At 35.4% G+C, this 24,954-nt stretch overlaps 1 protein-coding gene across 4 annotated transcripts in view; it reads right to left on the reverse strand.

The window, feature by feature from the left end:
- The window catches only part of SBF2 (SET binding factor 2), a 271,467-nt gene that overhangs the window by 2,717 nt on the left and 243,796 nt on the right, over nt 1-24,954 (reverse strand). For all 4 annotated transcript variants that reach the window (XM_085317208.1, XM_085317207.1, XM_085317206.1 and 1 more), the window contains 8 exons: nt 24,348-24,533; nt 15,773-15,899; nt 14,244-14,371; nt 12,103-12,336; nt 6,190-6,294; nt 3,014-3,207; nt 2,476-2,563; nt 124-255 (listed from right to left, as the gene is read on the reverse strand). In XM_085317208.1, the coding sequence (XP_085173334.1) occupies nt 124-255; nt 2,476-2,563; nt 3,014-3,207; nt 6,190-6,294; nt 12,103-12,336; nt 14,244-14,371; nt 15,773-15,899; nt 24,348-24,533 (1,194 nt within the window). The remainder of the gene's footprint in view (nt 1-123; nt 256-2,475; nt 2,564-3,013; nt 3,208-6,189; nt 6,295-12,102; nt 12,337-14,243; nt 14,372-15,772; nt 15,900-24,347; nt 24,534-24,954) is intronic.

The raw sequence follows: 24,954 nt of genomic DNA on the forward strand, positions 1-24,954 counted from the left end.
TCTGATTTGGCCTGACAGCTCTATCTAGCTCTCACCTTCCAGCAGGAAAGAAAGTAACAGGTTAAAACACACCAAGAGAAGATAGTTTCAGATAAAGATCAGATAAAGAATAGATATACTTACGTCGAAAAATGCTTTTTCACTTGCATGTTTGGGGGCTCCAATTGATGGAGAAGCAGGAATCACCGTTTCTACTTCTGCAAGATCTATGTGTCCCTTACAGCTTGTGTCTTCACCAGAGTCATAGTATCTCAGCTAAACCCACAAGAGAAAAAACAAACCCAAGTATGCTATTTAGGCAGACCTTTTGCTTTTGCTTCCCTTTTCCTGGGTAAAGCTTTGGGGGCAGGAGGGAGTGGCAAAAATTTTTTTTGGAAGGAGGACATCAGACACGGGCTGTTCCTAAGCCGCAACTGACAGAAACCAGAAGTTTGGTGTACACAGAATGGTGGGACTGCTGGTAGCCCTGAACTGGCCTGTCCTGTATTGAAATCTCCGGTTAACAGCAATGTCTCCACCCCCTGCTCCTTTGCAGGAAGATGGAGTTGAGGGAGGAGTGTTTTATCACTACTGTTACACAGCTGAGGATTTTCAAAAAGTCACGTTTTCCTTTCAGGGTAGAAGGAAGCATGAAGGATGAGAACTCGGGCTTTAGGATCCTGCATTCCCTACCGGTTTTCGTACCAAAACCAACTTCTTCACTGTCCATTACACTGAAACTAATAAAAGAGCTTTACTTCCACTGAGGAGTTAATAAAATACTATTAGCTATATTATTATATATTGTTATAATATATACCATTCTCTATATTTCAAGAATTTAAAGTGATCAGCAAAAATTTATATATCATTTTAGATAATTACAAACTACATAAAACACTCATGTTTTCCTACACTGCACTTAGTGGTTGAAGAAAGCTTTTTCTTTCTTACAGAGATACTTTGATTTGAATGTTGACCACTCTGTAAAATGAGTTTTGACAGGCAGATAGTTCTAGAAAATAAAATTTGATATTTGCTTATTTAATAAATCCCCATAAACTGATGCACAAAATAAAGCAAATGCTCAAAGTAAACAATACAAAACAGAATTCCAACTGAGACTGACCTGTATCTGCTGCATACTGTACATCTTACATCCATGATACACAGGAGATTTGGTTATACTAAATTTTAGGAGTATTTTTTTCTTCTATAAAATTAACTTTTTCTCTTGGGTACCAGGAAGAATAATTAGAACAGTGGTTGGCGCATTGGCACACTCGTCTCAAAAAGTTCAGTTTGTATTATATATATTTTTAATAGTGTGTTAATTAAACACACTAACCATTTTTTTATTTTTAAATAAAAGCATACATCTCAGAGATGTATGGAAAGATTGAAAATTGAAAATTTCAAATTACAGGGTGTATTAGGCTCAATGAAGATTACTGCCCAATGACTCAACATTATTCAACGAGACCACAGATTCCACTGCTGAATTCCAGCATACATTGTAAATTAGGTAAAATGTTTAGAACAGATCTATCTCCTCTTTTGCATGCTCCTTGCTGTGCAATGATTTTCAGAACATTTATGAATCATTCTGCACCTAAACTTACTCACTTCACCATGACTAATCTAAAATTTTCATACATAGGGCATCTGAAATTGTTCTATCAAGAACTTGGCGTTCAAGGATCTTTAGAGATAAATTTTGGGGTAAAGCTCTACCTCAATTTAATGGCAAAATTCAAACTGATTTCAGACAGATCCAGAATCCTGTTCTCAAGATTTGAAAATACTTTCTTACAGAGATTCCAGAACAGCTGTATTAAATATAGATTACAGAAAAACACCAAACATGTCATAAGAGGTAAAATGGATTTTTCTACTGAAAAAAATCAGATTGCAGTTTTCCACAGCATATAATATACTTCCATTTGCAAAGAAAAGTGCTTAAGGCAAAGTGCTTGAGGAACAAAGAGTCTTTAAAATATATGCTGTTGGAGCATATGGTGACTACTACAATTTCTACGAGAATGTCTCAATTAAATTTGCAGTCAGCTACCATATTAGCTCTCAGCTTCCAAATGCACTCTATAAAATACCTTCTAACTTTTTAGCTATCCTAGAGAGAGTTTTTGGTTCTTTTAACAGGTCATATTAAAGGCCAGATTATGCTCAGCATTTAATTGCTTAATGCCCTTCTCACGTTAGCAGCACTTTTAAAAATTTCTTATATTGCTTGTATGCAGTTACGCCCTGAAAATACGAAAAGGCAAAAACACATAACGTCCAGTTCAGGAAGTCTTTTGTGATTATATACCAAACAGTTACCATAAATAAATAAACAAAAACCATTCATTCTGAATGTTATGTCAGCCACACAAGATACACGCACAGTCTTATCTGTAAAACTCAATCTATACAAACTCAATAAATAAAAATGTAACAAATGTTGCATAAAAATTTGTTCTTTTGAAAAGTTTTTACCTGGTGTTTTGTCACATCTAGCACAAACCAGCGAGGTTTCCAACCTTTTAGCAAAGCTCCTCTTTTGTATAGCGTACCTTCAAAAGACCTGAAAGTATGAACGGCATATGATTCCATAATCTGAATACTAGTGATATAAAAAAATCCCAAATGACCACACTATTTAAGTAGTTGTTTTACTGCAGATAACAAACCAGTTTTAAACCACAGACTAGATTAGTTATAGGTAGCTGTGACTCACTGATAAAAACTGTTTCAGTGCTTTAGATGAGTTGAATATCATGCAGCTACACTTTGCTTGTGCTTATAATGGGGGAGATTTAAAGGTATTCCTAGGAGAGAGTGCCTTCCCAACAAGACAGCTAAATGTAATTAAAACCGCAGAGAAATAGTAAAGCAGGATCAGTGTTCTGTATATATGAAAATTTTGGTGTTTTTTCCTAAAGCAGAAACTTGTACTATTACAATACAAGGTAAAACAATAGTGTAATACCAATTAAAATGAAGTTCATAAATATTCTATGATTATTCAGTTTACCTATTTTCATCAGTCTTTGATGTGAAATGATTGTATAGTGTAGTTGCTCTTCTGTCCACTCCATTGGAGGGAGAGATATTTGCACTCTGTTCCTCACCCAGCCCATGGTCAGGTATTTCCAACAAAGACCTCTTTTGATAGGAATGTAGATTAGCTGACATCATCCCTGAGGAGCCAGAAGGATATCTCTGCAGCTAAAAAGATAAAAATAAAACAAACAAGGTTAAGTAAGATCTAGCCAAGTTTAGAATTGAGAAATGTGATTGCTTCCTGAACCAAAACATTAGAAGCAGTATTACAAGATAATCTAAAACCAGACAATTCTTTCTAACACATACAATCCGCAACTGTCTTTGGTAATCCACAAAGTTGCACACAAGAAGGGAATAGCAAAGAACTGCAGCTTTTCACTACAATTTTATATTTTTTATATAATTTATTATCCAACTTTGTAGTCATTAGTCCAAATCAATGAGAACTTAGTGTATGTTCACTGTACTCATTCATACTACACTGTGCAAGAAGAGTCTGAAGAGGACACAGATTGATGAACGTTAGCTGAAGTGCACTCTTCAAGGGAGCATTTTATTCGTTTTGATTTTAGAATAACTGCATTATTCAGACATCAACTTTACACACCTCTGTGGGTCATGTACTTTGACAACAGATTTTCCAGCTTTAATTCTACTAGTCCTCAGAAGATAAGTGCTAGCACCTTAGCAAGGTACTTCAATACTTGAAAAAGATTTGCAAAACTTTTAATTCTGTGATACCTAGTGAGGATAAAAGTGACCACAAAAGGTGAAAGCGAATTACAAAAGTGAATGTCTACATTTTTGTAAATGGAAAAGTTTGACCTCTTATTAAACATTAACAGAGGGTTCTGACTTTGTGAGACTAGGGTACATGACAGAAAAAAAATATTTACTGCATCTGACAGTAAATATTTTAGATAATTAGAAGTGGAAAGGATCAGATTCTTATTTCATGTTTAACTTTTGCAGACTAGTGAAACTACATTAAGAAATTCAGACTGTTGAGGGGACTAGTAGCTAAGTATGTAAGCCTTCAGTATATAAAAATATAGGCCTTCACCAAAATATTTATTTGTGCACTGATATAAACACTATCTCTCCATATATTTCCAGTGAATGGAATGAAATGGAGAGCTAGATTTGTACTCTACTGTGCTACTACTGCTGTAAGGGGTCGATATACTATGTGAGTTGTGCTTACTTCTCACTAATATGTTTGGACTTAAGGATGAGACTTTGACTGGATCATATTTTCAGAGACACTGCTGTTTTACATTGCTCCACTAAAAATGACTGGCTCATAACAGGATTCACTAAATACTGCTTAKAAAGAGAAATTTTGAATTCTGTTAGGCTGCTGAATAGCATATTGCTATCTTCAAAACATATGCAGTGATTTGAATAGTAATGCTTGTATTGCAACAATAGCTTGTTGATAGAGGAGTTTCATTAAGAGGTAAAATGCTTAGCCATCTTTAATATATTAAATATTACACAGACCTGCAATAGATTGCTATGGCTTAATCTACCTTTTATTATTTGCTAGATCCTAAATATGTGTAGCAATGCACAGAACACTAAAAGGCATTTTTTACTACAACAGCTCAAACCTTTAYACTGACTAATGGATGAGAAAGCTCACAAGCGAGATATATTAAGAATATTGATGAGTATGTTGGTATGTGTCACTTCTGGTCTTTGTGGAAATTGAGCAATGCATCTTGCGTTATCAGACTGCCTCAATATTATATAGGTAATAGCTGGTATAACATGTAAGTTGTAAATTATCATGAGGGCAAAAATAGCTTCATAATACAAGTCATTGTTGCCTCAGGAAAGAAGATGCAGAGAGATGGCAATTCAATTAATTTCTTAAGCAGAAGGGCTTAGGAGAAAGCAGTATTTCACAAGATACATATTCCAGTGACAATGAACAATTCCTGAACAATGTTTCCCTTGCTTTCTCAGAATCATCTAGACCTTTGGATACAGCAAACTTCCCTGAATTCATTAGTAAGAAACAAAAAGTGAGGTCCCCAAGAACAGCTTCATAAATACAAATAATTTCAGTAGTATCTCAAAAAACTTCAAGTAAAACTGGAGCAAACTAGAGGAACTCTGAACTTAGTCTTAATCTACATGACAGCATCCTAGAGATGGAGTCCTTTGTGACTGACCCTTAGCTATTGCATTCATCAGAAAATCCTTAAATAATGTCTACGACAAGGGGCTGGTGTCAGGTATATTTATGCTTCCATTTTCTTTTCTGCTTCCAACTATTCAATAAAAAACTTAATCCTCTTCTTTGCTAGGATAAAACTTTTTTTTTTTTTTTTTTTTTTTTTTTAGATTTGTCTAGGGTACAGAGTGAACTTGAATGACAGATATCAATGTCTGACAGACACTAAGCATGTTGCTCTCCTGAGAGCAAAGGACAAATAGCAAAGTAGTGCTGGGGACCAGCCATCGCGTACAGGCTGGCAAACTCAGGTGAACTTAGCAAGCTGAAGAGTTAGTGTACAGCTTTGTGCTGGTCACTCAATTGCCCCAAGTTTATGGAGAAAGCTCTCTATAAAGCATAATCTAACATTCTTCTTAGCACACACAGACAGTGAAGAGGCAACATTGGACTTAAGATGCATCTCTGTTGTCAACTAGTCAGTTTTACAGCAGTCAAGAGCTGGGAACAGAGCATGAGCATATTCTACTTTGATTAAAATCTACAATTCAAGAATTTCATTTAGCCACACAAGTATCTTTACATGTCCCTGAAACTCAGTGATGTCCTTTCAACCCCCTTCAGCGACCAAGTTGTTTGTGCCTAAAGGATCAGGCACAAAAAATCTTTTATATATATGAAGTCATATAATTGTATATTAGTAAAATGTATTAGTATATTAGTAAAATGCTTGGGTTTGTCTGATGCATTAATCTTTTGAGAATCAATCAGATAAATGGTATAAGCATATGTATTTTTCTACATGCAGAAATACTGAGCCAGTACCTTGGGTTAGAACAATATATTGAATTTTTAGAAAGCAAAATTCTACGCCAACAAATATAGTGATTTTGTCAGTGTCCCAGGTAGTCTTTATAGCAGGAATTAATTTACTCTATTGGATGAACTCTTTTGCTACTTACATTGTCTTGTCTGGTGTCATCCTTTAGATTCATTTTGACCCTTTCCCACAAAAGCTGCCATCTCTCTGGGCTCTGATTTAATTTATTTTCCAACCTTTCAATTTCCTGAAACAAATTAAAAGGGTGTTCCTGAAAATAACATTTCTAACTGGTCACTTCTTGTACACATAACATTCAGCACCAATTGCCATAATATGATAACAATAAGGCTAGTATATATTTTATAAAAATATTTACAAAGAGCAAATTCTGCGCTGCGACATCAACACTGAACACTGCCAATATTAACATTTACCCTGCTTTATAAAATGTGATACAAAGCTGCAATAAAAGAAGGAAATGAAACAGAAAGATTTATTCAATTTGGATGCCAAAGTATAACAACATGTTCTTGCTGCGAAACTTGGGAATACGACCTATGTTGATAACCTCCAGCTAGGGTTATTTCCTGTTGATAAGACAATGCATGCAGACTTAAGTAAAAGAAGAGTTTATGTTTACTTGTGAACCAGCTTAAATGTAACACTCATCAATACATTTGATTAGTCACCATACATATTTACTTTGATGTTCCATATTCCTTGCCACTGTTTGTTTCTGTATTTTTTTCCTGACAACAACTACCGTTACAAAAATCTGATTTTTCATGGAATCACATTAAAACATCAATTTTACAAATCCAACTACAAACTGATGATGGAACAAAAAATTACCATAGGACAGAGAATTCCCACGCTACGTAAGAGACAGCTAAAACCCAAGACATTTATTTTCAAAGTAGAGACAGTAAGTCTCTGACAACACTTTATTTCTTCTATTCCAAACAATTAATTTAGAGTTTATCATATTCTCCAGCTGACAGTGGTGAATGACAGCTTCCTTAGGAAATCATTAATGATTGAATGAATTACAGAAAATGACTGCATATTTTTAAGATAAGAAAACATTTTAACCAGGAGATCAACTGAATCAGGAAAGATGTTGTCACTGTAAATAAGCAAGTCCCCCTGGTAAGGTAAAAATTCAGGAAATAGTTGTTGAATTGAATTTTGAACTCTGAATTAAAAATAAAAAAAGTCAGTATTAGACAGTAACAGGAACAAAATATTTCTCTAAACTCTTCCTTGCTGAAAGTAAACGAGAAAACTCAAAGGTAAAGCTAAAAATAAGACATCTGGCTTAATACCAAGAATCAAAATAGAAGTTTAAAATACTGAAGTTATATACACGTGTTACACACATATATATTAAACATTATGTGGCCTCTTTCCCTGCCAAGAAATAAACTCAGAATAGTTGTGTTTGGAATATCTTCAATTGTAGATATAAAATCAATGGATGGCAAGAACGAGCCAGACTAAAGGCTTCTCTTCATTATTTGCTTCTCTTTCAAAGTGCTGAATGTAAAACATTTCTTGATAGGATTCACAGCACTTTACCACAGACAGTTTTTGTAAAAGGCTTTCCAGATTTCTGCAAAAGGATGCACGTTCTTTAGTGCTAAAAGTTAGTTAGGTTTTAATCTGATCATTTTCCTTCTGCCCCAGTCTTGACTTCTGAGTCCTTCTTTGCAGAATCTGGAAGTAACTGAAACTTTTTACTTAGCAACTAGGTCACATTCCTTTATTTTTTGGCTCCACGATGACTAGTGCTTCCAGAACTTAAAATGAAAAACTTTCAACCATCTCCTATGTACAAGCAGAAAATTTAGGAATGAATTCTCCCTTAATAAACTCTGCCTAGAAAACTTGCATGGCTATAAATCACTATGATTTATTCTCACTCCTTCAGTTTTAAACTTCTCTGAAAACTTCAGATTTTTCTTCCCTCCATGTGTGAAATGGGCTACGAACACCAGCGTTTCCTTGAAAGAAGAATTTATAAGTATATATATTTATCTTTCTAGTTCATCTCCTGTTTGGACTTACGGGAGCAAGAATCAACAAGTAGAAAAAGAAAAGTTACGACAAATAACAACTGTATGTGCACCCACTTCCTGAAATTAGGAATTACATGCAACTAGGCTACAGCACCTTTCAAAAGAAATATCTGTTTGGTAATCTGCTTTGTAATATTTGAATAGTACAGACAAGAATCAATCTTGTTGATACTCCAGAACTGTGGAGACTAATCACCTTCCTTCCCAGTGTGTTCACACACACACAAAACAACCTGGACCGAATCCTGTAGTACTCCACTAGCTTGACTGTGACAGAGCGCCCTGATGTGTAAGCCCTTCTTGCCAGTATTTTCCTCTTCAGCTCCTGGACTAGAAGGCTTCCGTGACTTTGGCTACAAATGGAAAGATCCAGAATGGGTATCCAATGATCCAACTGTCACCTCAAGCAAGCATTCAAAAGCTGTACTTAACTGGTTGATCACTATTTGGAATAAACCTCTGGATTCAAGGTTCATTTTGAAGGATCAATCTTTCCGGCTTATAACTGGAGGTTAGAAAATGGTTTCCATACTTTAGTACTATTTTTATTATTTTGTTTTTTGTTCGCTGACCCTTTATTTAACTCTAGTTCTTCCTGGTATACCTCTGTAGCAGAATTAACTTGGGTGACTGGCATCCAGAAGTGGCAGCCCTGAGTTTGCCAACGTCTCTCTGACCAATCACTGTCTCTACTCATCGGTGATGTAACCACTAACTTGAGAGAACAGGATAGTTAGGTTCATCTCGTGTAATTCTTAAAAGGAATTTGAGCTGCTCCAAATGAAACACAGGGACTGGCTGTCTTTTGAGGAACGTTAGCGTATTGGGGGGAAACACCGGAGAACTGTCTGCCCTCAGGCGTGTAACTTGTATTTTCACTGAAACACAGGTAGATCATTGCCTCTAACACAACTGCAGTCAGGAATATATCACTCAGRCTAGTTAGCTTGTTAAAGGACAAGGTAAAGAGCTAGTCTTTTTGGAAACATTTAATCCAAAACTTTAGCCTCTACTGAAGACACACTCTTGGATGTGCCACTCTGTGGTATTATCTGATCAAAATTTAAATGCTCTCCTTCTTTGTTTTTATTCTTTTTGTTGGACAGAAACTCCTCTAGGTTATGTACTCTGCACTTTAGACACATCATGTTCAAGGAAAGAAAGTGCTTACAAAAAAATCCAGCAAGAATCTCAAAGTTGCAGTCAAATGAGTTGTTTTTGAGTTTCATGTACTCTCTTTATTAGAGAAATTTTCTTTTAAAATTATTTTCAACTAATCTGAAAGAAAAAACAAAAGCATAAGTTTTCTGTTTTATAATTATATTTCGTTTCTTTAACAAAGGAATGGGTAGCTATTTTTACTATTGGTAATTTTTTGCAAGTACCTTTTTTCTGATTTCTATGATGCAGAAGGTCCTTAAGGGAAGCAGCTACTTTTGAGCATTTACATGTTTTATGCATGCTTTTGATAATCTGAGGTTTGAACAACCTAGCTTATATAGAGGCATCATCTGCCTCTGATGAAGCAGAAATGAACTCWGAAGTTTTAAGGGGAAATACATATTTTAAAATGCACTTTAACATTTGCAATCTTTAAAGGCTACACTTAGTGTTCAGGATTGAATGAATGAAATGTGCAGATGAGTTAGCTTCCTAAAACTTGTAAGCATGTGGCTCTGTGGAGACTATAGAGCCATCACATGCATCTGGTCAGAGGTGGATTGTTATGTATCTAGACTCTTTATAATGTTTACTGCTGTAAAATTACACCTTTTTCTCTTAAGAAAAGAGCACCACATTCTACCACGGAAAACTCTGAATTAAGCCACTCAATAGCTTCTCTGTTCCAGTTTTACATCTTGAAGAGTATTATCTAGTTTTCAACTGCAAAATATTTTAAGAACAAACATATTTGGGCTTATCATTATAGACTAGAGAGGAATCAATTTTCCCTAATAGTTTGCCAGAGCTTAATATGGTCTCAGTTCAAACATTTTTTGGATCTTGACATGTTTATCATTAAAGAGAGGTCTTCCTCCTACATCAACACTAGCCCTAAATTAACAACTTGTTCTAGAAGGAAGTTCACTTTTCTTTTTACACTTACAAGAATATTTTTGTAACCTTTATACAACCTCCTCAAAGTTTTCCAAAATTTCCTCTCTATTGCTGTCTTTTATTACTATAATCTAATTCACAGATAACATTTAAACTCTATAAAACCTGACCCACATATCCTTGGACTATAATATGGCTAATTTCCTTGTTATATGACATTTTTTCACAGCTGTGAATATGGATAGTTTGGCATTTACTCTAGGCAGAAATGCAAAAGAGCACTGTTACTCTATTCCCAGTGTAGTTCTGGCCTCTAGCTACCTGATATGAAAGCTCTGTTTTTAACTAAAGAATCCCTGATATGACCCCTGCTGATAGACTGTTAGGCTCGTTCTTTGCATTTTGTGAAGTTCTTGAAACTTTGATCAGTTCTGGCTATGCTCTTTCGAGTCAAGGAGAGTTTTACAGTTGAAATCTCTCCCAATCTCTGTCTCCCAATCTCTGCCTCTTTCTTTTTTTTGTCCCCCCCCCCCTTTTTTTTTTAATTGGACACTGTTCTTCTGTTCGGTCAACTATGGGGCAAAGGAATGAAGGAATGGACCAAAAGAGATCCCAGGAATGTGCCTGAATAAAATTAACTCTCTGGCAAAAGTAAGTCTATCCTCAAGAAGACAAGCCTACTCAGATCCTTCCTGCCTTAAGATGTTTGATAAAAATAAACACTGATATCTGGAGACTTCAGGGACACACAGCAATTCCCCACTTCCCATGAATTGCTACATCAGGCTCCATAATCCCAGCTTTACTATAAAGTCTGTGTATCCAGTTTCAAAATAAAAAACTGGACATAGTGGTTTGTATCTGAATAAGAACACAGCTTGAAACAATAGCTCTAAGAAGTGAAAAATGCCCTTGTCATTTTCATAAGCTATTAATTAATATGATAAACAAAATATTAGTAGTGATTATTAATCATAATTAAACAAAAAACATTTAAGAAAATATAGATGCTAAATCATTCTAAACAACTAAAACAATTTTCATGTTAAAAAGGACTCTTTTTTCATTTTCTAATGAAAGAACAAAACCTAAGGAACCTAAATAAGTGTAAAAAGTAAAAACCAAAGTCTGGTTGCAATTGCCAAAACATTCTAAAGTATCTAATAATCTGCATTACATTTGTGTATGGAGGCTGAGGTGTTATTGTAATTTCCATATTCTATTTCAATACCTGGTAAACACTCCAGAAGCAGAAGCGTGTGAGCCAGAGTTTCTGCATCTGTTGCTTTGGCAACTGCTATGATCCAAAAGGAAGGAGTGAGTCCTAGTCAGCATGAATAAACTAAGAGCTTTGAAAAGCTTTGTTGAGAAATTCAGGCCATAATGTCCAGGGCTATTTTTGTGTATCAGCCTCCCCACTAAAATCAACAAGTGTCGTATTTGTTTTCTGATTCTCTGAAAATCTGGCTCTGACATATTCCCCTACATCTGCTTTAAACTGAAGAGTGACAGGACAAGAAGACAGACCAATGTTTGCTTATGTATATCTTAGACAAAGGCAAGCTAAAAATCTATTATGCTAGCTACCTTATTATTTCAAAAAGACGGTGGAAAAAATGCATCCACAAATGGCTCTCAAGCATACAATGTTATCTCCAATAGTTACTGACTACTATTAAATTGTATTCTCAGAAAATTGTTCATTCAGAACAATGCAAGCTTTGCAGGAGTTTTGACGGATTCCCAGACTCAACATCTCTTCAAGGAAACTGAACATTTTTATAAAATTTCTTTTTTGATATCTATCAAATACTTTTAGTAACAGTGTATCTATAGAGCAATAACTTAAATAAAAAGTAAACATGAATTTCATGATCATAAAAGACATTTATGTTCTTTTTAACACATGTACTTACATTTAAGAGGCTGCTGATGGCATCAGGTTGTATTTTTTTAACATCATCATAACATGGCCATACTATTTTCCTCTTACTCTGGGAGAGCGAACCATCTGTTTGGTCAGCTTCCTCTAAAATACTGCATTTTGCTGTCACCATGGTCCAGTCATAGGAAGGACCTGTAGCCAAAATCTCTTCTACATAGTAATCCCACTTTTTGAGGCTGGACATACTGATGTTCGGTTTCAGTGCCTATTTGAAAGAAAGGTTTATTACGATGACACAAAGTAGGCCTTTCAGACTGAGACTTAAAAACACAATTCTTACATTTTCTGGATTATACTAAATTTAACATTGCATTAGGTGAGTGGTACTATTGTTTGGTAATTTCCACAGTAAGACCTTGTTATATATGGCTCAGCCAGATCAAAGATACTAGCTTTGGGAATATACTGCTCATATTTATCCTTCTACTCAATGAGGTTCTCACCAAGAACTCTAATTCAGCACATRGAGTTGATATCCTCACAGTCTTTGTGTCTCCCATAAAGATATAAGAGGCAAATGATAGCAGTCACTTTTCACTTTCTTTTCAGCAGAGAATTTAAGGCTCTGCAGCATCAGGGAAAGAAGATAGGCTCTATAACATCAATGGACAAGCCACAGGAGTATCATGAAGCAAGCAGCCAGAGGCTGTAAGATTTTCAGAGTAATTTTAAACAACTACTTTTTATTAAAAATGTACTTTTTAAAATAAGTAAGGTAACACTCTTAATTTGTATGTACCTTCCTTATGGGAATTACTGCCTCAGATGAATGGGAATTTTTAAAATCTCAATAGTGATGTTCAGACATAACGAGTAATTCTGGCACTATGACGCTATTTCGTACGAGGAAAAATAGCTTCTTCTTCTAAAAAGGTGAAAGAAAATAACATAAAAATATCAAAAGCTATTCCTAATTACTACGTAGTCAGGCTACTAAGAACTTTTTACAGTAAAGTGGGTAGAACATACAGGGAGCAAGAAGCTCATCAACCTCCAAATTCATCACAGTGATGGTTCTACAGAGAAAACAGATGTTCCTCTGTAACAAAGATAGCTGAAGCAGTTCCTATGTCACCTTCTTGTTTCCTCCTGCCTTTCCATCACATCGCCACTTTGTCTTGCCAGTATAATGGGGTTGGGGGCTGTACTGTTCACTGCCAACAATGATCTGATCCAGATGAAAATAATCTTTTTTTTTTTTTTTTTTTTTTTTTAACAGGTCAGTTTACATAAAAAGAACCCAAAGCACAAGGTGCTATGCATGCTAAGATACAATGTGGTAAAACACAGAAAGAAAAAAACACGAAAATGGAGAAGCATGAGCAAAAGTGGCAATGGAAACATGGCCTCAGAGATGGCTAGAGACTGTGGTGTCATTATATTCTCTGGGAACCATCAGCTGACAGGTATGTAAACAAACTATTTATCAAGGGGAGGCTTACTGCCAAAGCAGGAGGCAGCAGCATAGAAATGAACATCTAGGGGGCAAGGGAAGGCAGGAACATCTTAAGCCAGCCTTGCCCCCAGAGCTATAGCATGAACTGCATCCTTTTCTTGCAATTCTTTGAGATGCCTTGACTGCTTCTTCCCTGTCTATTGCAGAACTGTATAACGGTGAGGGTATTGTGAATTTTATAAAATTATTCAAGACACAGTGTAACCTAGTGAATGTACACTACCATATTAGACAGTGGCATAGGTAATATGACTCAGATTATTATGAAACTTATCCAGTTATGACTGGAATTTACTCTGAACTCATTTCCCTAGAATCGTGGTTTACAGTATGTAACTTTAAAAAAACTATTTGTGCAAGTGTTGAGATTATTTTTATAATCATTCATATAATTAAATTGCATCAAACAAGTATCCTCATACACATCAGTGGGATGCAAAAATATTTTCTAGATTTTAGTTCTTTATAGTGAACTAATGTGACACTTCCAGAACTAACATGACTGAGGTTACAAGCCTGAAAGACACTACACCAGTCAATGAAGGAGAGTCAATTTTGTCCCCCAAAAGTTTAAATCAGGTGAGAACAATTAAGGTATCAAATGTACGCAAGGGATCATTCAGAATAACAAATAACCTCTTTTTTTAATACCATACCTCTGTTTCAGCAGGGGCATAGAGGTAATTGAAGAAAATAGGGCTCTTCTTGTGCATCTTTTCAATACATTCCCAAATACAAATTCCTTTTTTGGCATGTTTATCTCCTTTATCTTCAAACAATGTCCCTATGGAAAACAACAGCATCAAAAAGATAGAGTTACAATAACACATAACAAACACTAAAGCATAGCAACAGGAATTTCACAGATTATAATAAAATCTATAACCAAATGCTAATGCCACAAGAGATCATATCTGATGAAACAACTGCTGTGATTTGTAATTGCCACTCTTTCTCTAAGCTAGAATATCCATTTGGTATGAAAAAGTACTCAGTAATGTTACATTTATACCCCTGTTTTGAAGTCTACTGGAATACTAGAGTATACAAATAAATGTCTCCTGCCTGCAGCTGTGCTGGCTCAACTGGTCATGATATCAAGCCCTGCTAGCTGATCCTGCCTCCACTACCAGAGGCTACCAGCCCTTCCGATCTGCCAGACCAGTTGTGCCTGGAGTTACTTGCTAACTCACTGCTGGCAAAACAGATCAGACCAGTGTAAACACACAAGCTATAGACCTGTGCAATCCTAAATGGTTTTGGAACAACATACAGGTAAGTCAAAGGCTACTAGAAACAGGACTTTCTGGAATGGTATTTGAAATCACAATTACCCTACACTAAACAAACATGGTTTAAAAAATAAATAGACATTGTAGAATCATATTATAATCCAGATTGGAAGGGACCACAGGAGGTCATCTACTCCAACCTTTTGCTCAGAGCAAGGTAAATACTGTAAATCAATATTCTCTGTAGAAATAAAATGGCTGCTCAAGTTCAGTCTGCTCCATGGTTATTCTAGTTTTTAAGAAAAGCATTAAAATTGACCATATGCCATGAGAAACACTCCACGAAGCACTAAAATTCAGAGCATTTATTATAGGAGTTTTGCTAAGTGAATGAGCTCCAAGAACAGCCTCAAATGTGGTTGATATGAAGTGGCTTGTCTTACTAAGAGGGTTGTCAGGGCAGATGAGGTCTTGACTGTAAGCACTGAGCTTGCAAATGACAGATAAAAGGAGCAAAGACAAAATACAAAGAAGAGAAACACAGAAGAAAATTCAAGAGAAAGGAGTAAGAGACAATACTTGGAAAGGTTTTCCTTTCCTGAAATCTCATGCACTCTCTGAATTATCACTAAGGCTTTTGTTTCTGTTAAAGTATTTTGCAGGGGAAACTGAATCAAGCAGAGAAACTGTTAAAGAGACAGAGAGGTATGGCACTAATTTCTTATTTCATTTTCTCTTAGTCCCATCAGTGGCATGACTCAGGAAACACTCGTTCAGAACACTGTACATGCTCTTCATCTACATTTTGTTTTATATTCCTGCATGAGAATTCATTAGATCATCACCACACAATTACCGGGCCGCCTCAAGCTAGGCAAATTTTTGTAGATTAAACATTGATGGAAAAAATATGGACAGTTACAAAAACAATGTGCAATAAACATCACACATACCATGTTCTAGTCTTTCATAGTCTGAATCCAGAAGAAATGTTTTAAATCGATTTGATATGTAATGAAAAGCCAGAAACTTCAAGTAATACTGATTGAACTCAAACTCTGTTGGGTATTGGTTATGAATCTAAGAAAAGAAAAGGAAAGAAAAGGGATACTGAGGTATAATACAAATGGATATGTAAGGAACAATAATGTGAAATATGGCAACAAAATAATTCTCCAGTGAAAGCTGTTAACAAACACATCCATACATTTGCCTTCGTTGTACCAAAAAATGCTTCTACATTTTGTCTTGAAGTATTTAAAAGCTAATTAGATTAATGGAATGTTTATGGGGCAAAAATGTTTCAGAACAGATAGGGGATGTTTTTCTAAGATGTATTTTACTCTGTATAAAACCCAGAATCTTTAAAGTAATCAAATTGGGTATAAATCTTCTATGATAATTCAGAGACACCATGCAACTTCACAGGCAAAGATGCTACTCCTCAATGCATCATTTCTGTAGTTGGAAATCAAACTTAATAGGAAGGTTTTGCAGCAGATTTCCTGCTATTGCTCAGGACACAATGTAGCAGATATGTACAGAAGCAACACTGGCGAATGAGTCTACCACTCTACAGCTCCAATCTGAAATACTTGCTAGTCTACATATATGTCTTTTTCCTTTTCAAAATATGTGCTGAAATGTTGAAGCAGGAAAAAAACAATATAAAACATGCTGCGATTACTCAAATGTATACATTTAAAATAGTAAAAATAATGCAACATCTTGATCCATTATCTTGAGTTAGGCTTGGAATCAAGCTAGTTTAGTGTATATCTACAACAGGAGTCAGCACCAAATGTTTAAAAAAGAAGTGCAAGATTATCACAGTAAAGCAACATGCAATAGTTGGCTCTTCACAATTGCTTCATCCTGAACATTATCAGAAAGAGACTGGTGTAAGTCTTCAAGCATGAAGTTCAATATTCATGGCCATATTTGTTAGCATTAATTATTGATGATATATACTTGTATACCTGTTATCCATCTAAAATTCAAGATTCTAAACTTCTTTCCCTTAAAATACACTCTTTTAAAATTATTTTTTAAACTGTCATCTGTATTTTCAGAATTAAACAAGGAATTAACTGAAAATCACCATTTACAATAGAAATAAATAGTTTACTGAACACAAAAGAAACTGTCAACTGAATTTAACATTTGAAATGTAACTCTCGTAGTGTTTTGTCTAGCTTCACATCAAAACATGTAAAGTATGTTTATTTTTGCAGTCCCCCTATGTCTTGCCTTTTGCATTCCTACCACTCTCATTTTCCAACATTCTTCTCTTTGTAATTTGTACTTATTGGTTCCTCAAGAGAGAAAGATGCTTTTCTTAACATATTAGACTATTTGAAGCTGCTTGATGTTTAGATTTTCACATATGCCAGTTGNAAACAAATAAATCCCCAAAAGCCAAATATGAATTTAGAAAGGAAAGGTTAGCTACTGAATGTACAGCAGTGACAGAAAAATCCCTTGAAAGACGTGCAAACACACAGCATTTCAGCAAGCAAATTTCTTGTTAGGATGTTCGCTAGGGGGTGGGCACTTAAAATGTTAAGATATTTCAGTTCAATGTATTCATGCTTACTTACTAGTACTACTTTTCTGATATGAATTACTACATTCCTGCACAGCTTTGTATGCTGGTACAGCTAAGCAAATTTTTTACTATAATAAATTCAAGATCAATTTTGTAGACAAAGTAACTTTTTAAATCTACTTATAAAAATGGAAAATAATTTTACTAGCATATATTAGATTAAAATACAATCAGAGAACACTGATTTTGTACAACAATGACATAAGGTACTATTGAACTGTGATTCAAAAAGCTCTGCGTGTGTGTGAATATGCACATATACATAAACACAGAATCAGCTAAGTACACATTTTTCACCTTGCGCTAGGAAAAGTTTCCCTTAAATACTACAGAAGGACAGGCTTTTTAACAAATTACTATACACTCTGCTCTTTGACATGACTTTTACAGGGTCCTAATTTCTACTTAAAGGTCAATAATTATTATAGTAAATTGGTAATTATTATAGTAAATTTAAAAAGTTACAAAAATAAGTTGCTATTAAAATCTAGGCTGAGTGATCCCATTCCTGAGACTTCTGGAGCAACAAACAGAAGCAACTAGAAATTGTAACAGTACAGTTTACCTTTTAAGTGAAAACTGTCTTCTAAACCACTTCCTTGATGACAGCAAAGATCAATGATGCAGTTACTGTTAGTGTATTTGTTTTAATGGTTGTGGCTGGTTTCAGCACACCTGGAGAYGGGAAGGATGCTACCGCTGGGAGAAGTGACTACTGTTATTACTGATCTGTTTAGCTGCTGCATAGTCTGCAAAATTCAAATAATGGCTGAGCTAGCAGGGAAAAAAGTTCTAGATAAAATATAGCTCTAACATTAGAGGTGATTAAATCATTCACTGGAAATTCAACACAGGAGAAAATAGTTGGATTCACTTAAACTATTTAAATGAACACAAAAGAGAGACTAATTACTGTAACCAACTTAACCACTTGAAGCTAGGAATARACACGGTTGGTTTCTCTCTGTTAACCTCTTTGGTTGAACTTTGTTAATCCTTTGACTTCAAAGAGACAYGTTTACAACTTGCATGTGAGTTAGAAGCTATGTTTTATACTTTGCAAATTCAACAATAATCATCTCGAAAGATATGGCTACTGAGATAGGGTATTTTTGAAGGTAAGAACTGCATCTCCTTTTAAAATATTTGATTTCCATAATATGAAAACATTTAAAACATGAGTAATCCTACAGCTGTTTTTAATACTATGGTTAGGTTACAGAAATCCAGCATTTTAGAAATCTTTTTCAAATCACAATGTCTCCAATTAACTTAAAACTCTCCTAAGTGTTTTCAGTAATCTTGTGTTAACACTTGTTTCAGTTTTCCTTAGTTTTTTGAAGCATTTTGGTTTTGTATTCTTGTTACGTATCAATATTTATTTACCTTAAATAATAAATACATACATTCCAAAATGTCCTGTGCTCATAATCACTAATAGGCTACGCCTGCAAACACTGGCATAACTGAATATATCCTCCATGGCTGTAAGTATGCTCATCTCCTCTTACAGAGAGTGCAGTAACAGAGCTTCTTGTTAAGCTAGAAAGAAGTCAGCTTTAGAAAATCATTCAGGTTTAATTATGTTTAATGAATTAACAAATAGATACAGAAGAAAAATAAGAAAAGCTTCCTGCAGTGACATCACTTTAATAAATCCAGAAGCTTCTCAGAAGCACAGAGTATCTGCCAGATGCTGCTATTTTGAAAGAATGGTTTTGCATTAATAATTCAGCTGACACCTGGAGATATTGGCATAAACAATGACTTTTTACAAGATGATGCAGTTCCTACTTAGGAATCATTGCTTCATTTGTTTTCTCTGTATCTTTAGTTTAACCAATGACAATTACAGCATATTGGCTTTGACCTTCTTATTGTACGTATTATGTTGAGATTGTAATGGTTAAAAATAATTTGAAGGGACCAAATGTTTCTTTCAAGTGAAYGGGCTATTTTTTAAAATGCAATATATAACCATAACATCATACTTCAGGGTCAACTTCTGATCTAACTGGATTCTGTGGAGTTCTAACAAGTTGCACACAAACCAATGAAACTTAAATTCACATATGACTATTGAGTAAATAGTAAATATCCTTTTCAGAGGAAATTCCTAAGAAAGCTCAACCTCTAATCTGACTTCAAAATTCATTGCCCTAGAATTTACAATAAATTAGTTGGAATTTGTTAAGGCAGTTCTGTGCCATTATGAGTTAGAAGACTAATCTTCACATGTATTTTGAGAAAACCTATTCAGAGCTACATTCTATATAGAAACATACAAAAGTAAGCTTAAAGCATTCTTTAAGAATGGACAGATCTATATAATTTATATTACACTGATTACACACTAAAGCTGTGCTCCCATGCCCCTTCTTGGCTGAAGATACGTTGTCAGAAAAGATTACAACCCCTAGCCAGCCCTATCTGCACATCATGAGAGGTTACTGCCTCCCTCAGAGTGACCTGCTGAATTGCTCCTGAATCCACACTGGTCAAAACAAGATGGGTCAGTTTATACAGTGAGCCTCTTCTACCAAGTTTTTACTACCCTTTTGACCAAACAGGTGGGCGGGTTCACATGAACTCCTTAGCTAACAGACTGTAGAGGTGGTATCTCCACCAGAGAAGTGATGAATAGCTCCAGATGGCCTGCAGGAGGTAATCCTTCAGCTGATGTAGCTACAGCCAGGGCACGTGGACATAGCTTCAGACAAAAAATAAAAAATACAGATTTTTCTGTAAAAAGTATCCATTAGTAACATGCATTGAAAAACTTTAAAGCTGAAGAAGCTGAATGAACTTTATAGCTTCTTAAAGATAGAGGAGAGTCAGATACCTAGCAACATGCTTGCAAAGCTGATGCCTGAGATTAATTACAAAGGCAACTTTCCCCCACCATTCAGAAAAACCAAACCAAATGAAAATAACCCTAGACAATGGAAATATTTTCCTAAAAATAAGACTATGAGTGTTAATTTTAGCATTTCGAGGCTAGCCTTAGGGGGAAAAAAAGCGCCACATTAAATTTTAAGGTAAACCGTGAAGTCTGAAATTGTCCTCCCCCTCCACCTCCAAATAAAAGTACTACAGATTATGCACAATTCCTTGAGAAATTCTCAGGAAAGAGGTCAAGTTTCTTTGACAAGCTCACATACCCAGGAGGAACATTTTAGACACCTTGCAGCTTGAGGCAGAATACAGTTGTTAGCAGCAGGGATTTACCCCACTTCCTTAAATCTTGTCCTATCCTCTAAAGCTATGACAATTACAATCTACTTTCTTAAAATTGCAGATTGTGTTAAACATAAAGAAAATACAGCAATTCTGCCATGATGAAAACATAGTAAATTCTGTTCCATGACAGTAAGCCCAAATACTTAAATACTAACTTTCATCTTTGTTCTGGTTAATCCATTTGTTTACAAAATTTCTATGATCTTTGGACTTTAAGAAAAACACTCTGCAGGTATGTATGGATAATTTCCTTGTTTTCCTTTATACCAACTTTCTAAGATGTATTATAGTAACACTGTAGCAAAGTGTACCCAGGGTCAAAAAGAGGGTATCTAAAATGATGTCAGTTATGTCTACATTAGCAAGTATTTCAGAGCAACAGGAGCAGACAAACAGACTAAAACAGCTGGTGCTGAGGTCCCTATAGCTTCACTACATATTAGTTGTTTTACTTTGGACTAGATTTAGTCTGGTCCAGTTAAGTTAATGACCTTGCTGCACATACGGTTTTAAGCTGTCTGAAGGATTGGTCATTGCTTGAGATCCCTTGAAGAGCTTATGTGCCTTTGGCACACAGCTGGAGTTGAACTCATTTTATTTCTTCCAAAATGAATCTAGTTCACATGCACCAAAACAACATCAACAAATGGTAAGGGAAGATGCTTGAGGGATTCACTTCAAAATTACACTACTGCTTTAAACCAGATGCTGACTTTTTCCATCCTGCTAATAGGTAGTGTTAGCCAGTCATCTCACTAAAACATGGGGAAGAGATCTGACAGTGGAGAGAATACAGCACCAGATGGATGATTTGTACACAGAATTCAATGAACCACTCAGCAGAAGGGACTCAATATTTGAAGACATGGCTATTCTATACTGTAGTAGTCACTGCAGCTAAGAATTAGATTTTTCTACTTCAGTAAAGGAGCAACAACCTCAAGTTATTGTAAGGAATAGGAATTGTAAGGAATAGAAGTAGGAAGACTGCTTGTTTGAATGAAAAGTGTAGTATTGATTCCCATTAGAGAAMTCTCTTCATTTTAAATAAAATTAACCTGAGGACTCCTGCGACTGGTAAACAGATTGATAATATATGAAGCATGACAAATACTTCTAAGGTCTTCTAATTGGAAATGCTGTAGAAACAGAACCAGATTCCAAGGATATAATTTATTAATTTGCAGGATGGTAATAAATCTGATGGTCTAAGGAGGTGTTTAATGTTGGGATATATACCAAGTTTTTCTTTTCTTGAATATGTTCTTCAGTAAGTCTTTACTCATTTTCTCATCCATTATCACTTGCCCATAGACATCTATGGACTGTTTTTCATCAGTTTATTGTGAAATTTAAACTGTGGATTTTGCTTTAGGCAACAGAGTAAGTCTACTTGCTGACTCCCCTTTCAGGGTCAGCTCCACACAAGTATTTATTCTGAAAGTTTGTTTCCAGAAAGGAAGCTGGTGTTCTTAACAGTCTTATGTGAGACACAGACATCCACCAACACAAATACAGGTTAATAAAGCCCGGGAGCTTAATAAACTGTGCTTAATAAAGCACATTTTTTTTCAGTGAGAAAAGCAATAGAAGAGGAAAAGGTAAGACATGGATGCACCAGGAGGTATGCAAACTTTGCAAGATGCCATTTACCTCCTCCTATCTAGTGTTTGCATACTGACAGAATCTGCAAAGCATTTTATTTACTGTTTTGAGATTTAGAAAGAGGACAGTCTTTAGAATCAACCTGAAATGGGACAGCCTTTAGAATTAACCTGAAATGAGTGAGATATTGTTAGTCAAACTTCTGCTACACCATATAACTGTTCGTGTTCATCTTCTGAATATGCACTATACCAAAAATTAAGAAATTCCAGCTGACTCATTGTTTCCCAGCTTTCTAAAGGTTTATGTTCCTTCTTTTTCCAGTACTGTTACTGAAACGCTCAAAAATCTGTTTCAACTATGGAAGTGGAAAATTACAGTGAAACTCTACCAGTCAAGAATATAAACCCTGCAGAAAAAGTATTACTTGCAGTGGAATTGATTGAACCCTGGGGCAGAGAATTAGACTAGCATGAGAAAAACAGAATATCAAGAACTACAAAATTTTATTTATATGGTACCACTTGTTCCTCCTTATAGCCATCTTGAACATCTGTCAACATGCTCCTGAGAGGAGACCCCCTGACTAATAATGCTCACTTGAAGAATGACATCCTTGTCTTGAATCCAAAATGCTTCAAGAATCTCATAGCTCTGTGCTTTATCCTTCTTTCTGTGTGAGATCCTAATCTGAAAAATCACCATGAAGAATTTATGGACTGCCATACTGTTCCTGCAATGACCTGGGTGGCAAATGTAATGTTATGTACACTCAAATGGTCAAACCAGCTAGTGATGGAAAAAAACACACTGGCTCTATTCATACAATATTCATTTCGGAAGTTTGTCTTTATAACTCTGGGGGCACAATGAGGCTCAGGTTGCTGAGATACTTCCTGCRGGCTCCACACTCTCAGACAGGTTGTTCTTGTTGGTCACCTCACAGGAACCTTTCTAGGAAAGTACTAGGCTGAGGCTCARTGATAGGCTACTCAAAACCTAATTCATTCTGGGAAGAGGCCTACACCAATTGTATGTAGCAGCAGACTTGGCATATCTGCCCCTGCATTTTATTAGAAAAAAATGACAAGAAAAATCTACCAAAAGACTACTCATCTTAGCTATAACATCCTACTTAGAAAAATCACTACTATATTTATATGCCAAGGGGCAAAGAAAGACAAAGGCACCCCTCTTCTGCTGTGAATAAGGTTCTGTCCCTGCAGCCTAAAAAAAAGCTACAAATGAGGATGTGGCATGGAACGAAAGGGAGTTGCTCAAAAAATTAAAACAGAGCTTTTGGATGGTGTTGAGAATTAGGGCAGGTATAGCACTGAATTAAATGCTGGTACAAAAAAAAAAAAAAATACGAAATAAAGGTAGAATTTTCCTCAGGAAAGCTTCAACAGTCAAATGTAAGTCAGACTGTTTACCTGAGCATAAGCAAGGRGGAAAAAAAATGTATAGTACTCATGTTGAAATTCCACTACTTCCAGTGATGAGGCTCTGCTTGTCTAGAAGACGTAACAATAACAAAGTAGACCTTTGGAATGCATTACATAGAAGAAAGAGAGAAGTTTTTGCTTTAAATTCTATTTCAGAGTTTGAAAACATCACAGGCAGCTGTAGCATACAAGTTCTTGTCTCCAGAACTGATGCAGTACAAGGACTCCTCATAGGTCACAGTGATTTAAAAAGTACATGCGCTGCCTATTCACTGTATTTACAGTCCACCAATACCTCTTTTTAATTTAAGGTCCTCCAGGCTGCCAAAAGCCAGTCTTAGTCTTAAAGAATTCCAATTTAAAACCTCTGTATAAATCATCTTAAAAGATCCATAATGCCAAGAATCCCCTCTATACTGTTTTGTGTGGATGGTTGGTCTCCTCCAGGCAACCATTCACTATTTTCCAACTCTTTCTTGAGGCAAAATCCATTCACTTTACCAAAAGCTAGAGATAAAGATTACTAGTCTTCTCTCAAAGCATTATCTATTCTGGACATGTAACAGTGACATTCATGCGCTCATTTCTGAATATTTCTTGTAAAGTAAAATTAGATATAGATTGACTTACTTGATGCACGCAGTCTAGGAACTGTAAGAAAATAGGAGCAAATCCACTACCCTGACAATTGAGAGTGAGATTACTGCGCTGACTGAACTTATGACCAAAAGACAGCCATTCTTTTTCCACTAGCATTCGGAAGCCTTCAAGTGTCCTATAGAAGGGATCGCTAAGTARCTGCACCAGAGATACCACCTAGATCACAAAACAGGATATTTTGCATTAAGTATCATCAGAGGCAAAAGGAGAATACTTTATTCAATGAACAGAAATATTCCATAATCCATTCATATTTCAGGGAAACAAAATCATCCATATAAACAAAATTACAAATATTTTACCAATTACAGACATTTTAATCAAAGTAATGCAAACAATATTTCATATTTAAGAGCTTCAACTAAACTGGGTAAAAGAGAAACCTGAGCTACTGTAGATTTTGGGTTTTTGAGATTTTGTTTGTTATGATGCTTACCAAATTTAAATTAAATTTGAAATAAAATTACTTTTATTAATAAAACAAGGATGATAAACATCTACAAACAAGTATGGGGTACCTCAGTAGAGAAAGTTTTAAAGACTGGGTCTTGAGGGTTACTTTAGATCCTCTGAAATG

Source organism: Rhea americana, unplaced genomic scaffold (assembly GCF_003343005.1).
Source record: "Rhea americana isolate MKP2758 unplaced genomic scaffold, rheAme1 scaffold_49, whole genome shotgun sequence".
Classification (NCBI taxonomy): Eukaryota; Metazoa; Chordata; class Aves; order Rheiformes; family Rheidae; genus Rhea; species Rhea americana.